Genomic DNA, 17,768 nt, shown 5'->3' with positions numbered 1-17,768 from the left:
CCTTGGTTGCCTCATCTGTAAAATGGGCTGATATCAATATACCTCCCTCCAAGGAGTACTGTTCGTTTGGAATAGGAAGGCGTATGTGAAGTTCCTACCATAGTACTTGGTGCCTTGATGCTTTAAGGACCGTCTGCCTTCCCTAAGGTTCCCTCTTGAGTTGTTTCCAGGAAAGCAGTTTGCATCTAGAAAGCTCACATGTGGAGCCGGACAGACGAGCCTTGAATCTGAATCTTCATACTCATCAGCTGTGTGACCTCTGGCACCTAAGTAACTTTGCCCACACAGGTCCTTGTGCCTTTCATGATCTATTTTGTTAATTACACTTTCCTTATGAGAATTTCATGATGAGGATTGTAGGCAGTAACATACAGACATCTAGGCACAAAGCAGATCATTCCGCATGTTGCTGGAATGGATGAATGCATGCACAGTTAACCATATTGTAGACAGAGTGTCTCAGGCAGGGTTTCCATATACCGAATGCCATTTCAGATGCCCTATAGAGGAAATGCCATAGGAAACTCTCTCTTGAGTTGAGCAATGTTTACCTCTGATGTATGTTTTTCTGTTCCTCGCATAAGATATTCAAACAGGTAATAGGTTTGTTTGTAGGGCACTTGACTCAAAAGTTACAAAATATTTGTAGTGAAAAGTGGTCTCCCACTATCCCTAACCTTCACCCTCTTCTCCATCCAGGACAGCCACTTCTACTAGGTTTTTGAGTCTCCTCCAGAGACAGTCTATCGATGTCAGTGTCTGAAGCTTCTGTACCTGAGGCAATTTCCCCAAACAAAGGCCCTTTGCTCCCCTGCCCGCCCCCGTGCCCCCAACACTCTCTGCAGCTCTCCCCTGACTGTATCCTCTCTGGGCACAGAGTTTACTAATGCTTTAATCCCTCTCTTCACACACTCTGTGCTTTTTTGTTAGTGATTACATATGTGTGTGTGTGTGTGTGTGTGTGTGGGTGTGTGTGTGTGTGTGTGTAGCACAGAGAAAATAAAAATTATCTGTATTCCTCCCTGCACAATTAACTGCTCCTAGTATTTTGGCATATATCCCTCTGGTTCTTTATCACTTTTGGAATCCACTGTTCGTAGCGTGAATGCCTCGCCCATCGGCCTTCCTGTTCCTGAGTGTGTCCCTAAACAGCCCTTGCTTCCCTTTCTTCCTCTGTATCCTCAATGTCCCCTGCCTCACCCAGACCCTCGTCGCCTCTCGCAAAGGGATCACTGAGCCTTGCACCTGCTTGCCCTCTGCGGCACCCACTCTGAGGCCTCTGTGGTATCTGTCGTGGCATGTGCAGCTGATGAACTCCTCTTGCCCTGGAACCTTCTGTGACGCCCATAGGAAGGCCCCTTGTCCTCAGTGTGGCCCTCAGGGACTTCCACCGTGTGGCTCCAGTGATCCTTCCAGTCAGTACTCCCATCAGCATGGCCTCTGCCCGCCCCGCTTCCTGTCCCCAGGGATGCTCAGGCTCTTCCCTTTACCTGCAACTCCATTTTCTGCCACTGAAGCCCCATTCATCCTTTCAGCCCTGACTTAAAATCCCCCTTCCTCCATAAAACCTTCCCAGGTCCTCCGTGTGGGGATGGATTGCTCTCCCCCATGTTCTCAGCATCTCATTGTGTGGAAAAACATAACCATGAATTAGGTTAAAGGCTCCTTAGGATCCCATTTATCTCGTTGACTAGCTTACGATCCCCTGGCTGGCACGGACTGGGCCGTATCTATCTTTGGTTCTCCAGTGTCTCACTCTTGGCCTGGCATCTAGTAAGCACTTGCTTGAAATGTGTATGAAATTAAGTTACCCGAAGTGTTTTTTTAGAGGCAGGCTCATCATATGAAGCGAAAACATAGCTGTCAGTTAGTACCCACCACAGACCAGATATTTTATATATTATATCTCCTTTAATCTTCAAAGCAACCCTACAAGGTCAGTAGTAACTGTCCCTGTTTGGTTAAGAAACAACCCAGGGCTCAGAGAGGGGAGGTGTCCCTCAAGGTCACACAGCTTGTGGCTACCACATCATGGTTAGAACCCAGATCTGCCTCGCTGCAGAGCCCAAACTCCTTCCATAAATCATGCCAGCTTCTGGGTCACTTGGGATTTTACAGAAAGAAGTCTGGTGATGGGGTTGCTGATCTTTGGGTCGGATGAGGGATTTAACAAGCTCCAGGAGGCCTCTATGACTAATGGATTGTTGTTCCTTTCAGGGGGAATCAGCTTTGGGAGAACCAAGGGGACTTCAGGTTCAGAGGCAGATGACGAAACACAGCTGACGTTCTACACGGAGCAGTATCGGAGTCGCCGCCGCAGCAAAGGTAAGGGAGTCCTTGGGAAGGTTCCGGAAGGTTCCAGAACTAGCATGTGCAAGACGTATGCCTGGGAAGCAGACTTTGTGCTCAGGCACAAACCTCGGCTTTTCTCCAACCTTGTCCTGATCTGGTTAATGCAGCCTGGCATCCGAAACCCTGGCTACACCAGTGATGGTCCTTGTATAGCTTCTTTATTTGCTCTCTGTCCTACGTCATTCCCCAAAGGATTTGGGGAAGAATTTTTTTTTTAAGTTCATGCAGTTAAAAAAAAAATCCAGCACAGGAAATGAAATAACGAAGGGAATCAGATTGAAAGCAAAATAAGAATAAAGAAAATGATTCAAACCCAGGTTAGATCGATGCAAGGTGATCTATGCCATCCTGTGTTGTGTAGTTCTTAGAAGGAGCTGGCAATTTAATGCAGAGATTTAGCAATCAAAGTCCAGAAGGAAACATACTCAGCAATAAAATGTGCAGGGTCTATGGGCTAGAACCATTTGTTCAGGAAATTCTCTTTACCTGACAACCAGGACCAGAGAGAAAGTTCTGTAGTTGGTTCCTATAAAGAGGACTCCTTTTGACTATCTGGACTGTGTCTTCAACAGATGAAATCCATATTGATGCATCATTATTTCTCTCAGTGACACTAAAGGTAAGGAGACGTCAGATGCAGAAGTGGCACTCCAGAAAGGGCGACAACCTTGATGCTGATGTCCATTGTTCTTTGATGGTTACACATACTCCTGAGGGGAGAATAGAGCGTATTTCACCCGTGAATGTAATTCCTCATCCCTGAGTGTTTTCTAATGATGGGGAAATAGCAAATTCAAGGTTGCAATCTTGGAAGAGAACAGAGGGGCATAGGCCTGTAATCCATGCTTGTGATTAAGGAGCGATCCAGGGGCTTGGACCAGGCCCAGGAAGAAGCAAGGGTCCTCTGGCAACTAATCAAGGCATGTGGCCCTCTCACCTCTGCACCAAAGTGGGCTGAAGAAGGACCCAGGGTAGGGAAGAGGGAAAGAATCTCCGTCGTGAAACAGTTTGCGTGCATTCCACGCATGCATGGTGGACATTCAAAGATCATGAGTCACGTAGCTTCTCTGGGCAAATTTTGCTCTTAGGCAGGTATCTACCTTCCCTATACCTCAGTTTTCTCATCTGTGAAATGGCCTTCATAGACCTAGAGATGAATTTTGGTTAAGTTACAGAAAAAAATTTGTCATGGCACCTCCTAAGGTAGACATTAGTAATGTGAGTTCAGCCCTCATTGTTGGTTTCCTTATGTTCCGTACCCTGGCACCTTTCATCGAACAGGCCCTGTGTGGGGAGTATCTCTTCTGACACATCAGCTTGGAAGGTTTCTCAGCCTTGGAATAATCAGGCCTGCCTCTCACCCCTTCCCGAGCCTTGGCTCACTGGTATCTTGCTGTGTTGGGGATCTTGGAGTTGGTGATGGATGATATTCTTGACCCGTCTTCTCCCTCCCCCAGTCCAGCAGCCAGAACGAGGGCTGGGGAAGTCGGTGGGTCTCCTCTGCAGGACTGGGCTGTTTACAACTAACTGGAAAAACATCCATCACAGAGCACGCCCCTTGTAAATCGGAGTTAAACTTTAAAAAGAAAAGCAAATGTGAGCCACCAGATTGGAGATAAACAGTTTGGCCCAATGCCTCCATGTACTGCGGAAGGCCAGGCTGTGTTTCCAGGGTGGGGAGGACACGGCTGGGATGCATCCTCTCCTACCTTCCTTCCTGGCCCCTCCTGCCAGCAGACGGCTGCCACTCTGTCCCTCTGCGTGTCCACTGATGGCAAGCCCTTCTCCCTCCCTCTGCCTCTGGCTCCCACTGTGTCTTCCTCTTCCTTCTCAGTGTCCTGGGCTGGCTTGCTTGCCTGCTTGTTTAATTTGTTTCTCTTTTCTTGTTCTCCCCTTTTCCTCTCTTCTTCCCTCCTTCGTGTCTCCAGGCTTCCTTCTCTTCATCCCTCCGTCTTTCCTTTGTTCTCTTCTATTTTCTCTGTTTCTTCTTCTCTCCTTATTATCTCTTCCTCTCTTGCCCTTTTCCCCACCACTCTCTCCCCTCTCTTCTCCAGCTGTTTCCTGGGGGATTCTTCCTTCCTTCTTTCTTCCCCCTTTCCTCTATCCCGCACTTCTTATCTCTTTTCCTCCTTTCCTCCCTCCCTTCCCAGGACCCCGGGATCATGACCTGAGCTGAAATCAAGACTCTGAGGCTAAACTGACTGAACCTCCACTGGTATTCTTGGTTTGAAATGAGGTAGTGATAGCGCCCTCTTGGGGTCAGTGTGAGGATTAAATTGGAGCCTGAACATCTTTATAACTACAACCCCCAGCAGCAAGCTCTCCCTTCTTTATCACCTTCATCCCAGTCGGTATCACCTCCATCCTTTGCTTGAAAACAGCTAAAATCCCTTCTCAACCATGTCACTTAGTGTCTTCCAGTCCCTTCTCAACCCTGCAGCCAGAGTGATCATTTTGAAAATGTAAGTAGGGATCATGTTGCCTCTCTGGCTAAGAAGCCTTCAGTCCTTCCTTCTGCATTTCGGATGAATGTGTTGAGTGGTTGGCCGCCCATTTACCCCGGGCTCTGTGTCCTCCTGCCACCCAGGCCTCTTCTCCAGCACTCCCACATCTGTCCCACCAGAACTTTCCTGGAACAGCCACCCCCCGCGCCACCCTTGGACTCGCTGGGACATCTCCACTTAAATGGTATGCCTTCCGCTGTGTCATCCCATGCCTGATTGCTGTTTCCTTATGTGGTAGCTCCTGCGTGCTTACCCTGCAGACTTCATCCCCACTCTAATATTCTATTTACCAGTGTGTTCTCTGGGTGATGTCTGTATCCTCCACAGAGCTGGAAGCACCCCAAGGAGAGGCACATTGCCATCTGTACTTACCTTCCCATCCCCAACACCTAACACGGGGATGGGTCCGGGGTGGGCACCGGCTTAATATATTTGAATGGACGACTAACGAATGAATGAAAGAAATTTTTGGCCCGGTGTCTGGATTATTATAAGTGCCCAGGGCGGATGCTGCTTTTCTGTCAGCCTCTCTTGTCTTTGCTCACTCCATTTCCACGTGCAAGAAAAGGGTCTGCCCCTGGTGAGCAGGACTGAGGCCTCAGCGCTGCCCAGCTCTTGTACTTCAAGGCCTCCACGGAAGGACATGCCAGGTAGTGGGGAGGAGGGCCTAACTCCTGAGGTTGAAAACCCACTCTGCCTGATTCTTTGAGCACGGTTGGAGTGTGTACAATCTGAAGGGATGTGACAAGTTTAGGAGGTTCCCCAGCAGAGAAGGATACACCTAGAGCTAATGGTCGAGAGAAGGCATGGGATGGGAGGAGAGAGGGAACATCTAATGGGGTTTTCCTACCTAGTCTCTCTCTAGCATGTCGATGTAGAAGGTGCTAGAGTCAGCTACACCTGGCTGTGAATCCTGCCTTTACCTCATCCCCTTGGTGTGGCCATGGGTGAGTGGCATTGCCTTCCATGTAAAATAGAGCTGTTGACACCTGTCTCCCAGAGTGCAAGTCCAGAGATGGGAGGTTCCAGGACTCCGAATATTTTTCCTTTATCCCCACATTCCCCTTTCCTTGGAAACATCCCGAACCCAAACTTAAGTCAGCTGAAATTTCATTTTTGGCACTAGGAGCGACTGGAAAGGAGATTTATGATAGTCTGAGATTCCACCCTGGCTTCCTTGAGGCTCTGGTTTTTTGTAAGGGCCCTGGGACTGTCATTCAAAGGCGTCTGGGAGAACCAGGTGGAACCCATAAGCAGAGAACAGTAGTAATCAGTATGGTGAGTGGGCAGACAGGAAGAGGGACAAAGAACCTGAGGAATAGGGACTGAGAGACCAAGATGTGTGTGTCTGGTGAGATTTCCTGAATCAAGAGTCAGCAACCTTTTTAATATCAATGGCCAATTCATAAACCTTTTCATCTTGCAGGCCATGCAGTTACTTTTGAAACTATTCAACTCTGCTCTGGTACCTTGAAAGCTTCCAAAGATAACACATAAATGAATGAATATACGTGTGTCCTAAGGAATTTTATGTCCAAAATCAGATGCTGGTCCAGATTTCACCTGTCGCTCACAGTTTGCTCACCCCTACCCTAAAACCCCCACATCATATAGGTGGCCCTCACTTGTAGGACTGGTCCAGGACACTTGAGTGAAATCTCAGAATGCTTTGTGTAATGAATCTGATCTCCTATCATGCATGATCTTGCTGCCTAAAGGAGCCTATTTATCAAGCACAGAGGTCTGTGTATGGTCAAATAAATAATCATTCAATCCATCACTTGTTTGGGGTATGACAATTCTGACTGTACCCCACAGGATTAACTAATGAAGTAGCTGGATATGATAGGTTCCCACTGGGCAGAATTTCACCTTTATTAACCAGAGATGACACTCGGAAGGACAGTGGACCCAGAGTTAGGAGATACGTATTGAAGTCTGTACCCCTACCACTGACTCACTTAGTGACCCTTGCCAAGCACATGTCTTCTTGAAGCCTCAGTTTTCCTATCTGTCAAACAACAGTATTTGTGCCTCATGTTACCAACTCTGAAGCTCATTCGAGTCTAACTTATATTTATGAAACAAACAACCTTACTAAGCATGATGCTGGGCATTGTGGGAAATGGGGCCTAGGCTGCAAGCCTCAAGGTGGTTATAATCTCCTAGGGGGTGATGCAGTTCACACAGAGAAGCAGTGCTGATCAGGATAAGCTAGTGTATAATTGAAGGGCCAGATGAGAAGTGCAGATGGCCTGTCCAGCCCCAGGCACAGTGCTGAGCAGCAGACAAAGCAGCTACAGCTGCTGGATGGTTCCAACAGTGCAAGCACCCGGCAGGGGCCTCCCAGCCCGGCTCTGTGCGGTTGGCCCTGTGGCCTTGGGCTACTATCTCTCCCTCTTTGGACTTTGGTCTTCTCATTAGCTGGTTGCCCAGCCAGTTTCAGAAACCCACATTTTCTTCTTCCCAATCTCATGCACTTTCTTCTAAGCTTTGCCAATTAGTTCCCCAGCAGAGAGAACCAGAGCATGGCTGCCCGCCCCTGCTTTTGCCTATATCTTTGTTTTAGTTGGTAGTTTTAATTCTGTGATTCTTTTTTATTAATTTTTAACGTTTATTTATTTTTGAGAGACAGAGCAAGCACAAACAGGGAAACAGGAGAGGGGCAGACACGGAATCCAAAGCAGGCTCCAGGCTCTGAGCTGTCAGCACAGAGCCCAACACGGGGCTCGAACCTACAGACTGCGAGATCATAACCTGAGCTGAAGTCAGATGCTTAACTGACTGAGCCACCCAGGTGCCCCCTAATTATGTGATTCTTAAACTGAGATGTTCTGTGAGTGATAAGAACTCTTGAATTATAAACTCAACTTTCTGCTAAACTGTATGGATATGTGAATTTTTCTTTTTGATTTTCCCTGCCTGCATGCACGCATGTGCAAACATGGATTAATCCTCTCCTAAGGGAAAAGGACAGGTGAGGGAAAATTCAAGCCATATGTGCAGAAATTGACGCCTTTGGGGCTTGAGGGTAGGAGACCATCCTGAAATAGAAGGGGAGGATGCCAGGGTGGAGCAGAGACTCTGGGAAGTGGGAATGGGGTGGCATGAAAGTTTGACAGATCAGTACCTTCCCATTATGAGGGGAGAGACTACGTGGTGCTCTGGGGAAGGGGGGCACAAATGGGAGCGATGGCAGGCACTGGGAAGAGCCTGGGTCTGTGGTTTGGGGAATAATGGCACATGGGCCAGAGAAATAGACAGGAGCCACCCCATCCTTTAGCCACTGTTTCCTTTCAGAGCACAGGATTTTTTTCACTCCTAAAGAAAGGACTCGTTCCATTTTATGTATACAGAAACAAAGGCTCAGGGAAGGGAAGCCTTTTCCCCAAGGTGACAGTGTTTGCCTTTTCAACTGGCAAAGGAAATGGGACAAAATTTTAACAGCAGGGGAATCTGGGCAAAGGCCGTACGGATGTTCTTATACTTGCAGCTTTTCCATCAGTTTGAAATTATTTCCAGACCAAAGTATTAAGTCAACAGTTGTCCTTCTAGGCTAATTCTTGGCTTCAGAAACAGCAGGTAGGGGTCCAAGCCCTTGGTCTGCTGTTTCCTAGCTGTGTGGCTTAGGGAAAGGCACTTTCCTTCTCTGAGCCTCAGTTTGTCCTGGGTTAAGGAGGATCAGTCTAGTATTAGTCCTTCTGTTCTTCCTTAAGCTTGGTGTGAGGGTTAAAGGAGATCATGTGTGCACAGGACATACTTAGCTGGGTGTGCCTGCCTTGCGATCACTGTTCATTAAATGGTAACCAGTTAAGCACAGCAAAATGAGTGCCTCAGACACACATGGTTTCATGGCCTTTTTTTCCCAATGTGTTGACCTGCACATTGGTTTTACTTCTAGAAAAAAAAAAGACTAAACCTTTTCAGTAAGAACATGAATTTGCTTGGGCTGACCTCTTGGGGACGTTGCAATATGGGTTTTCCCTTTGCGTCCTTGTGCCTTGCCTGAGGTCAGCCTCTTCCACAGGCACACCTGCAGGATGCTTTAAGCTAGCCTGCAGGGCACCCTTCTAGGACCTTCTACTCAGAAAAGGGTAAACACCAAAGATTGGTGGCTAGGTATTTAATCATTTTCTAAGCCTTTGTATCTAGAGTGACCTTGAAAGAGTGATCCAGTACCCAAGCTGTGGAGGGAGGGAATGGTGGTCCTGGTATGGAGGGGACAGAGAAGCAGGGCTCCAAAGTCCTTATTTCCCCCATCCTCATTGACCCATCTGGTCTGCTCCTCCCCAGTAGCAGGAACTCATACAGAAGACAGCATGACAAAAGGTTACCTGGGGACCCACAGGTGAGAGCATGCCAGCAGAGGTAGGCTTATCTGGTGATCCCAGGGCCTCAACATGGGGATGGGGAAAACTGGGGCAGGTTAGGACAGGGTGGAAAGCCAGGGAGCAAGGGTGCTGGGTGAGCTGGGTGGGAAAGATGGAGATAAGAACGGAGGGAGGAAGCACCAAGCACAACAAAGTGCCATGACTACTGGAAGGTTCCAATCCCAGGTGTTTGTTTATGAGAACTGACCAAGACTTTGAGCCTCTGGTTCCTTTCTGTCAACCAAGGAGGTAAAACTGGATGCTCTCTAAGTTCATGTTGGTAATACTATTCTGAGTGTCCATTGACAGAAAAGTAGACAACCAGGAGGGAGGAAGAGAACAAGACAGGAAGCACAGTATGTGATGTACTGAACTTTCTCTACACCTGTCTGTGCTCTTTATATGCGTCACCCCACATGCTTTGGAAGAGTACCGTCGGATGGGATTATTTTCATCTTCATTTTACAGATAAGGAAGCTGAGATCTAGACTACCATGGAGTAAGGAGAGCTGGGATTTGCACTTAAGTGGTTTGGTTTTAAAATCTGACCAGACCATTAGGTGATTGAGGTAACGCGTGAGACATGTACCGCAGTACCTAGAACAAGGCATGTGCTAGAGACAAGAGGCAGATACCTATGTCCTTGCTGATGCACAAAGCCTGGTGATCAGATCCAGGACAACTTCCTGGCGTCAACTCTAAGTCCTCCATGGCCATCTGCCCTGGGAAGAGCTAGGACCACGAATAAGAGTGGTCGGAACCAACTCAGGAACTGAGAAGTAGTTCAATATGGAGGACAAAAGTGGTGCCCATAGGGACCAGCCTTCCCAGGGCACCACCAGCAGTGGGAGTCCTGGTATTTGGTCCCAGTAGGAAAACATAAGATAGAACTTCCACTGCTACATTGGAACCAACCCAGACCAATTTGTAAGAGCCTACTGTGCTTTTCATTCCCAATTCTGCTCTGAGTGATGTCGCTTTGGTAGCTTATCATCAGTTGCAGTGGATGTATTCACACCATGGAAACTGGCAAACACAGTAATGGAAGCTTCCCCTTCCTCCTTGGAGAGCTCATTGTTAAGCATTTACCATCACATCACTGAGAAGAACCTGTCAGTAAGAAGGAAGAATTTAGCTGCAGGCTGGGGTGCACAACCATTGTCTAGACATAGTCTGAGCAATCCAGAATTTACCCTAGGACCACTCCGTGCACTGAGAATAGGACAAAGGAAGCCACAAAGTCCAAGGCTCTGTGCACTGGATCTCTTTTCAGAAATAGATGACAGGATCAGCTGGGGAGACTGGGTATTTAGGGCCTAAGTAGAAGCTTGGACGCTCTGGAGTGAGTCCTGAAACCTGGGTCAGGTCAGAGCCAACAGCAGGACAGCTGTCCTCAGCTGTGTGGTAAGAACTGTTGGAACTGGGTGGTTTTATGGCCAAACTAAACCTCTGAATCACTTGGAAAGCTTTTTGAAACACCAGTTACATATACTTATCTCAGGCCCATTACATGGGATTGCCTGGTCCAGGGGTATGGGTATTGGTATAAAATCCTTTCCAGATTCTAACTTTCATCCAGAGTTGAGAAAACTATGCGTTCCTTGACACATTAGCCCCCAGCACATCCCTGTTCCTCTTCTGGCATTGGGCCCCCATTGGGCCCCCATTGAGTGTATCCCCCCTTTCCCAAGCCAGGAGCTCGAGTAACAGTTATTAAGAGGAGTAGCAGTCTATCGAAACCATTCATTAAATGCTGCTTTGGTGCCAAGTCTATTGCCCAGTCACTAAACTTCCTACGTGATCAGTTATTGCCCTTGCGTTATATGTAAAAGAATGAAACTAACAGCAGACAGAGTGACCTCTCCAAGGTCACAGAATCAAAATGGCCTTGCGGGTCTGAAGCTTGAACCCCATTTTGGTTAGTTCCAAAGTCTGTTGTCACCACACCCCAGTATTAACCTCTAGGAAGATCTTCCCTCTTATCACAACTCTCGGTCTGGTAGATAGCTGTTTGTGGTTTGCAGTAGGTGGATACCTTTCTCTGGATGGTTCCAGTAGCTTATGCAGACCATCTGGAGAGATTCCAGTTGCCCTCATGGAGAGATGAGACTGGGAGTTTGGATTTCTCTTACTGAAAGAACAGTCGAATGCAGAAACCTAGCTTTGATCTACACCTGCATTTGGCCCCATTTATTGAGACATTAGAGAAGAGAAGATTATGTATTCAGAATAGTTAAGGGCTAAAAATCCCACTGTCTGATGTCTCTCTTTTCTCCCTTCCCTCAAACCTCAGAGGAAGTAGACATTGGGTTGTTTTTGTTTTGTTTTGGTTTGGTTGTTGTTGCTGTTGTTGTTGGGTTTTCTTTTCCTCTTAAAGATTCCACCCAGACTACCTCTCTCCAACCTGCAGAAACATCAAGCAATGTTGACAAATGAGGGTTCTTTGAATGCAATGAAGGAGGCAGACAACTTCAAAAACTCCTCCCTAAGCCCGAGATGGTCCCTGAAATATTGTTTAAACTGTTCTCAGTTCTCCTCCTTTGCGATGCCAGCCAGCTCAGCACCTGACAGCCCAGCCCTGCATCGAAGGGAGGGAGACGGCTGTCAGGAATCAAATGGGAGACCAAAGGCGATAAAGCAAACATGTCGTTTTTAGTTGCTTACAGTAGCGAGAAGGAATAATCAGTCTCTCTCGCTTTCTTGTTTTTCAACTAGGCTCAGCAGGATTTTCCCCCCTGTTCCTTACACTGAGAGATTGCGACTCTCTGCCTCCCGCCCCAAGCATGAACACTCTGTCACCCCCCCTTTTTTTTTTTTTTTGCAATCCTGCGGGACGGCCAGGATTCTCTTACCTTGCAAAAATTCTTTCCCAGATAAAGAGGTGAAACCTACCAGTCAAGATCGCCTGCTATGTGTCAAGCACATTGCAAGATGCTTGCACGCGTGACCTTATTTAGTCCCCGGCTCTTACTTTGGGTGATCTTCGACAAATTGATTTACTTTCCAGGCCTCGGTTTCTTCCTCTCAAAAATGAAGGTGATAATCCCACTTTTCAGGATTTATGATTACTAAGTGGAATTGTGTGTCACTGGAGTATAAGGTATATGAATGAAGATAGTGAGAAAAAAGGCTGGGAGTGGATCAAGAAAGACATTGAATACCGAGTTCATTCATTTTTATCCATTCCCTTGATCAACTAATATTTTGCTAAATACCTAATTCTGCTGAGAGTCTATGGTAAGGACCAGGTATATCATAACAAATAGACCAATGATGTGACTCCTCTCATCAGTCTTGCAGTCTTGCAAGGGTGAAAAGGGAAGGAAGAGAAGTATTTCACAAATAAATACATACATTAATATATCATTTCCAATGGGGAGAAGTGCCTTTGAACAAGAAAAGACAGAGGGAACTAAAATAATGGGGAAATTGATGATAGGCATCTTTGAAGAACTAACATTAAAGCTGCTACCTGAGGGATGCATGCATGGGGGCTGACCATGAACGCATCTCCTCATGAGCCAGAGAGAGCTTGCGCTTGAACCTATGTGAAATGGGGAGTCCAAGAAGGCTTTTGAAGAAGAGAGAGCCATCATCCTATTTCTGTTTTAAGCCTATCACTCTCTCCACAGTGGAGGAAGTGCCATTAGGAGGGCAGACTAGAGGTGGCAGACCAGTTAGGAGGCTGTTGAGGTAGAAAGAGAGCACCTGGGAAGGGCTGCCTGTCAGGAACAGGTGGAAACAAAGTTAGAGCCCAATGACTGTCTGGCTCCAAGAAGGTGAGCCATCGAGGATTGCTGAGGATGAGCATCCGATTCTGGCTTAGGGGCTGGAGAGAGAATCATAGCGCTGGGGAAGGGCGGAGCAGCAGACCTTTAGGAGAGAAGGGGTAAGCTTGGTGTGAGAGCCGCTGCCTCTCAGGTGCCTGTAGGACTACCCGATAGAGATGCCGGCCGTCTCTGAGTGCAGGAGAGCACTCACTGAGAGAAGAGAGAGGCCCAGCACTCTGGGGCTGTGTATTAACTTTCTCTTTCTGTGTAATGAACTGCCACAAACATAGCAGCTCCAAAGAACACACGTTGATTATCTCACAGCGGTTCTGTAGGTTAGAAGTCCAGTCATGTCACAACTGGGTTCTCTGCTCAGGGTCTCAAATCAGGGAGTCAACTGGGGCTTCAGTCTCCGCTGAGGCTCGGGGCCCTCTTTCAAACGCACGTGGTGTGGTTCTTGGCAGAATTCATTTCCTGTTGCTGTATGACTGACGTGCCTGTTTTGCTGCTGCTGTCAGTCAGGGACCCTCTCAGGTCTTAGAGGCCCCCATCAGGACCTTTCTTGTAGCCCCATGGGGGCTGTTCACAGCATGACTGTTGGCTTCTTCAAGGCAGGAGGGCATCTCTTAGACGCTCTTCCTTCAATGCCTCTTTTAAGGGCTCATTTGATTTGGTCAGACCCATCCAGGATAAATTCCTTTATGATCAACTTGTAGTCAACTTATTTGGGACCTTAATTACATCTGAAAAATCCCTACACTTAATCATAGAGTATTATCCCATCATATTCATGGTCTCACCCACATTCAAGAGGAGGGGAATGCACGGTGTGTTCAGGGGGTGAGAATCTTGGGGCCATTTTGGATTTAGAATTCCCATCAGGTGGTAAATGAAGGCATGGCAGGAGGAGACAATCCTAGGAGAGGGTGTAGACCAGAAGGAGGCCCAGAATGTGTCCCTCAGTCATGGACCCAGGTTTGAAAGTGTTCTTCTGTCAATGTCCCAGGTATAGTCAAACCACTTAATGCTGCCTGGGAAGGAAGCAGATGCCTCAGGTCAGAGACATTTGTCATGACAACATCTTAAAGGCTGCAGGACCTAGGGATCTGAGGGAGATCTGTAACTAACTCAACACGCATCACACTGTACAGTACCCCAGGTCAGTGTGTCAAACCCATCCTGTGTTGGGACTGATGGGGGACTTTTCTTCCGTGGCTTCCATGGAGTGAATTTGCTAACCATCTGCTTCTTCTAATTAGAGTAGATTTTAGAAAACATGGCATTAACTCTAGCTCTTGCACTCAAATTTTGGGGGAACCTTGGGCAAGTCTTTTTGGCTTTCCATCTATTCAGCTGGGATGTGGTGTTTGAATACATTATATCTGAGGCTTCTTCAAGATCTGAAATTCTATCCTTTTATCACTTAGCACCCATTGTAGATCAGGAACAGTATGGCTTTCTTACGAATCATGGGTTAATAAGACACGGTTCCAGCCTTTCAGAAGCTCTTTCTCTGGTTGCTGTCCCCAGAATAAGTCAAGACCACTGACCTCTAAGTTCACCTCTTCACTCTGAGGACTAAGATGTTTTAATCCCACTGTGGATGACATGCCTATTTCTTTTACTTTTTTTCACCAATATAAATTCATAATAATACTACTAGAGGAAAATAGAAAAACAGAAACTAGCAAGAACCTTCTAGAACAAAGAAGCTATTTCATTTTTCCCCATCCTCATTTACATATATATTCTTTCTCATCATTGTAACTATAATCGACACACACTTTTGCGCTTCATTTTTTTACTTGACATTTTATCATGACCATATTTTTTCCATGACACTACCCATATTTCATGATGCTGTGAACCTGAAGATAGTCAGTGTAGCATAATCTGTAACATTGACAAATTAGAATGAGCTTGAGTATCCAACAATAGGGGAATGGCTAAGTAAATTATGATGTATCAACTCGATGGAATATTATGCAACAAGATAATTGTGAAGAATGATTTTTTTAAGAAGGGCGGAATTTATAAACCATGATAATTACTTTCGAGGACAAACAGAACAATTTATTTAAAAAACATGTGGGTGAATCACCATATGTTATATACGTATGTATTTGTTTATCCTTCTGTTTATCATTTATACCTTGTCTGTCCCCACAAGGGGTTTGAGGTAAGTACACTTGCTGGAGGTAGCCCAGTGTACTATGTTTAATTTCTGGTCTTTGGAGCCAAACTCAGGCAGTTATGAGTCTTGGCAGAATGTCCTTGGGAAGGTCATTCTCACCTATTTGCTCCTGCTTTCCTCACTGTATAATGGCACATGCATCGTTCCTTCCGCTAAGAATGAGTTTGAGGTTGAAAAGAAATAGTACAAGGAAAGCACTCCGCGCAATCCGTGGCAGGTGGTAAGTGATGGGTAGCTGGTAGCCTCAGGTCTGCCCACTTCACTTTATACACTAGGAGAATGTATCTCAGTAGCGAGGTCAGCTGAATGCAGAAGTGTTTAAATTGGTTTGAAGTCTTGAAAAGTGTTGTCCACCCCTCTTTTGCTATTCATTTAAACCATAGTGTGCCTGGTCTTGGGACCCCTGGAGGCATGAAAGTATTTCATCTTTACCTATGGAGTAAGAATAAAAGAGGATAAAGAAGAATCAAAACTAAAGATCCAGGTGGAAGGAGTCATAGACCATGAGAATGATCTCCTTGTATTCTGTCCTTGAATGATGTTTTGAGTAAAGGTTACTTTTCCTTCTTAGCATGGTTCATATCCCTATGTACATAGGAAGCATATGTGAGCTTGAGAAACAAATACTTATGTTTGGACTTCATCCCGAAGTTTGATTTAATAGATGCCTGGGCATCTCCAATATTTTATCGAAGCTCTCCATGTGTAGCCCTCATTGAGAGTTTAGGGAACTACATCAAAGATGGGTAAGACTGGTGATCCTTGCCCTGGAGGTATTTTCAAGATTGCAGAGGTAGTAAGAAATAATGAGGAATACTAGATCAATCAAAATCTGTGGCTTCAGTCTCTCTTTAGCAAAATAGATTATACTTCTATGGTGCCCTTGGCTCTGCAACCTGTGATTCTAATTGCAAAGTAATTTTTTTTTTGTTTTTGTTCTTTTAACAAAAGAAAGATGATGTAGTGTAAGCTATGTGCTAATGACTGAGGAGGTTTGGAGTGGTAGTCTTGAGATATAGGGTCCATATGTCAAGGATGGCTCTCCAGAGGAGCAAAACTGACACATAAAGGAAGGATGGTAAAGAACCGAAAACAAGGAGGAAAGAGGCTTCTCCGATCTCCAGAAGAGACCTACAACAGGCATCTCACCATTTAAGTCCACGGTGATTTCAGTTTACAAGATTCTTCCTGGAAGCCCGCTCAGTGGGCTCAGGAGGTACACAGATAAGTGAAGCACAGACTTCGCCCTTGCGGGTCTCACAGTCTCGGTAGGTGGAGACAGTCCAGTAGACCATGACACTGGAGTGTGGAAAGCACTGTTATGGAGGAGGAGACGGTAGTGAATTCCATGCTGGCACAGGGGAAGAGCACCTGATCAGCTTAGTGGAATCCTGATAGACACGCTGGCATGGGAAATTCCCAGGCTGAGTTTTGAGGAACAAGATGGTATTCTTGATTGAAAGAAGGTAGAAGATTATCCCCGGCAGAGGGAACTGGGAATTGAGTGACATTGAGCAGAGTGCCTGGCATACTATAGGCTCACAAAAGAATCCCTGTTGAAAAAGAAGGAAGGAAGGGAGGGAGGAAGAGAGGGAGGAAGAGAGGGAGGGAGGAAGGAAAGAAGGAAGGAAGGAGGGAAGGAAGGAAGGAGGGAAGGAAAGGGGGAGGGAGGACATGGAGATGGAGGGATATGTCTGGTTCATTTCATTGAAATATCAAGTTTGAGGAGAGAGAGAGAGAGAGAGAGAGAGAGAGCTAGAGGTGACACTGGCTACGTGACTTGGACTTCATCGGGATGACAGTGAGAAGCTATCACAGGATTTCAACAAAGGAGTGATGTTTTCAGATTTGTGTGGTAGAAAGGTCACTCTAACCGGATGGGGGAGGTAAGAAGGGTGAGGGAGATCAGGTAGGAGACTGTTGGAATAATTCAAGTGAAAAATGATACCATCTGGCCTAAGGCAAGGACAATGGGGATGGAGAGCATCTCCTTTATTGCAGGATGTAGTCGCAGGCCACACCCACCTACCTGTCTCATGTGGTCCAACCCCATCACCATGGCAACAGCCTCTTTAACATCCCTGGCCAGAGTGAGTGATAACAACTCTTACATCTGTTCTTGGAGGTCCTGCCTCTCTCTCTATTTTTTTCTCTTTCTTTTTTTTTTCTTTTTTTCCCCCTTTGATTGTATCTGATCCAACCTCACTGGGTAATTGAGTGTTTGAGAGTGAAAAATTATCTCAGCAGCTTGGCCCTTATCTTGACAGCGAAGCAGCACTTTTAATTTAATTTTGTTCAGAGACGCACGGGTAACAAATTTCACTAATCGCCCGGCTGTCGCCTTCCGCATGGTAACGAGCCGTTTGTTACCAGGCAGCCCAGCGTAAATACATGTGGAGGAGCAGGCGGGGGACAGAGACAGGGGCTGGGGAGGAAGGAAGGGACAGCTGCAATCAATATGAACTAGGCTGGGGCTCTGCCATCAGGTGTAGAATCAGAGATGGGAGGCCGGCTGTGTAACATGAAGAAAGGAGTTTAAGAGTTTGATTCACCAGAACTTCTCCTATTCTTGCTCTGT

At 46.5% G+C, this 17,768-nt stretch overlaps 1 protein-coding gene across 1 annotated transcript in view; it reads left to right on the top strand.

The window, feature by feature from the left end:
- The window catches only part of ASTN2 (astrotactin 2), an 873,390-nt gene that overhangs the window by 302,845 nt on the left and 552,777 nt on the right, over positions 1 to 17,768 (top strand). The window contains exon 5 of the mRNA XM_042963755.1: positions 2,218 to 2,325. Coding sequence (XP_042819689.1) covers positions 2,218 to 2,325 — 108 coding nt within the window. The remainder of the gene's footprint in view (positions 1 to 2,217; positions 2,326 to 17,768) is intronic.

This window comes from Panthera tigris, chromosome D4, assembly GCF_018350195.1.
Source record: "Panthera tigris isolate Pti1 chromosome D4, P.tigris_Pti1_mat1.1, whole genome shotgun sequence".
Lineage (NCBI taxonomy): Eukaryota > Metazoa > Chordata > Mammalia > Carnivora > Felidae > Panthera > Panthera tigris.
This window is presented reverse-complemented; position numbering and strand designations above follow the sequence as displayed.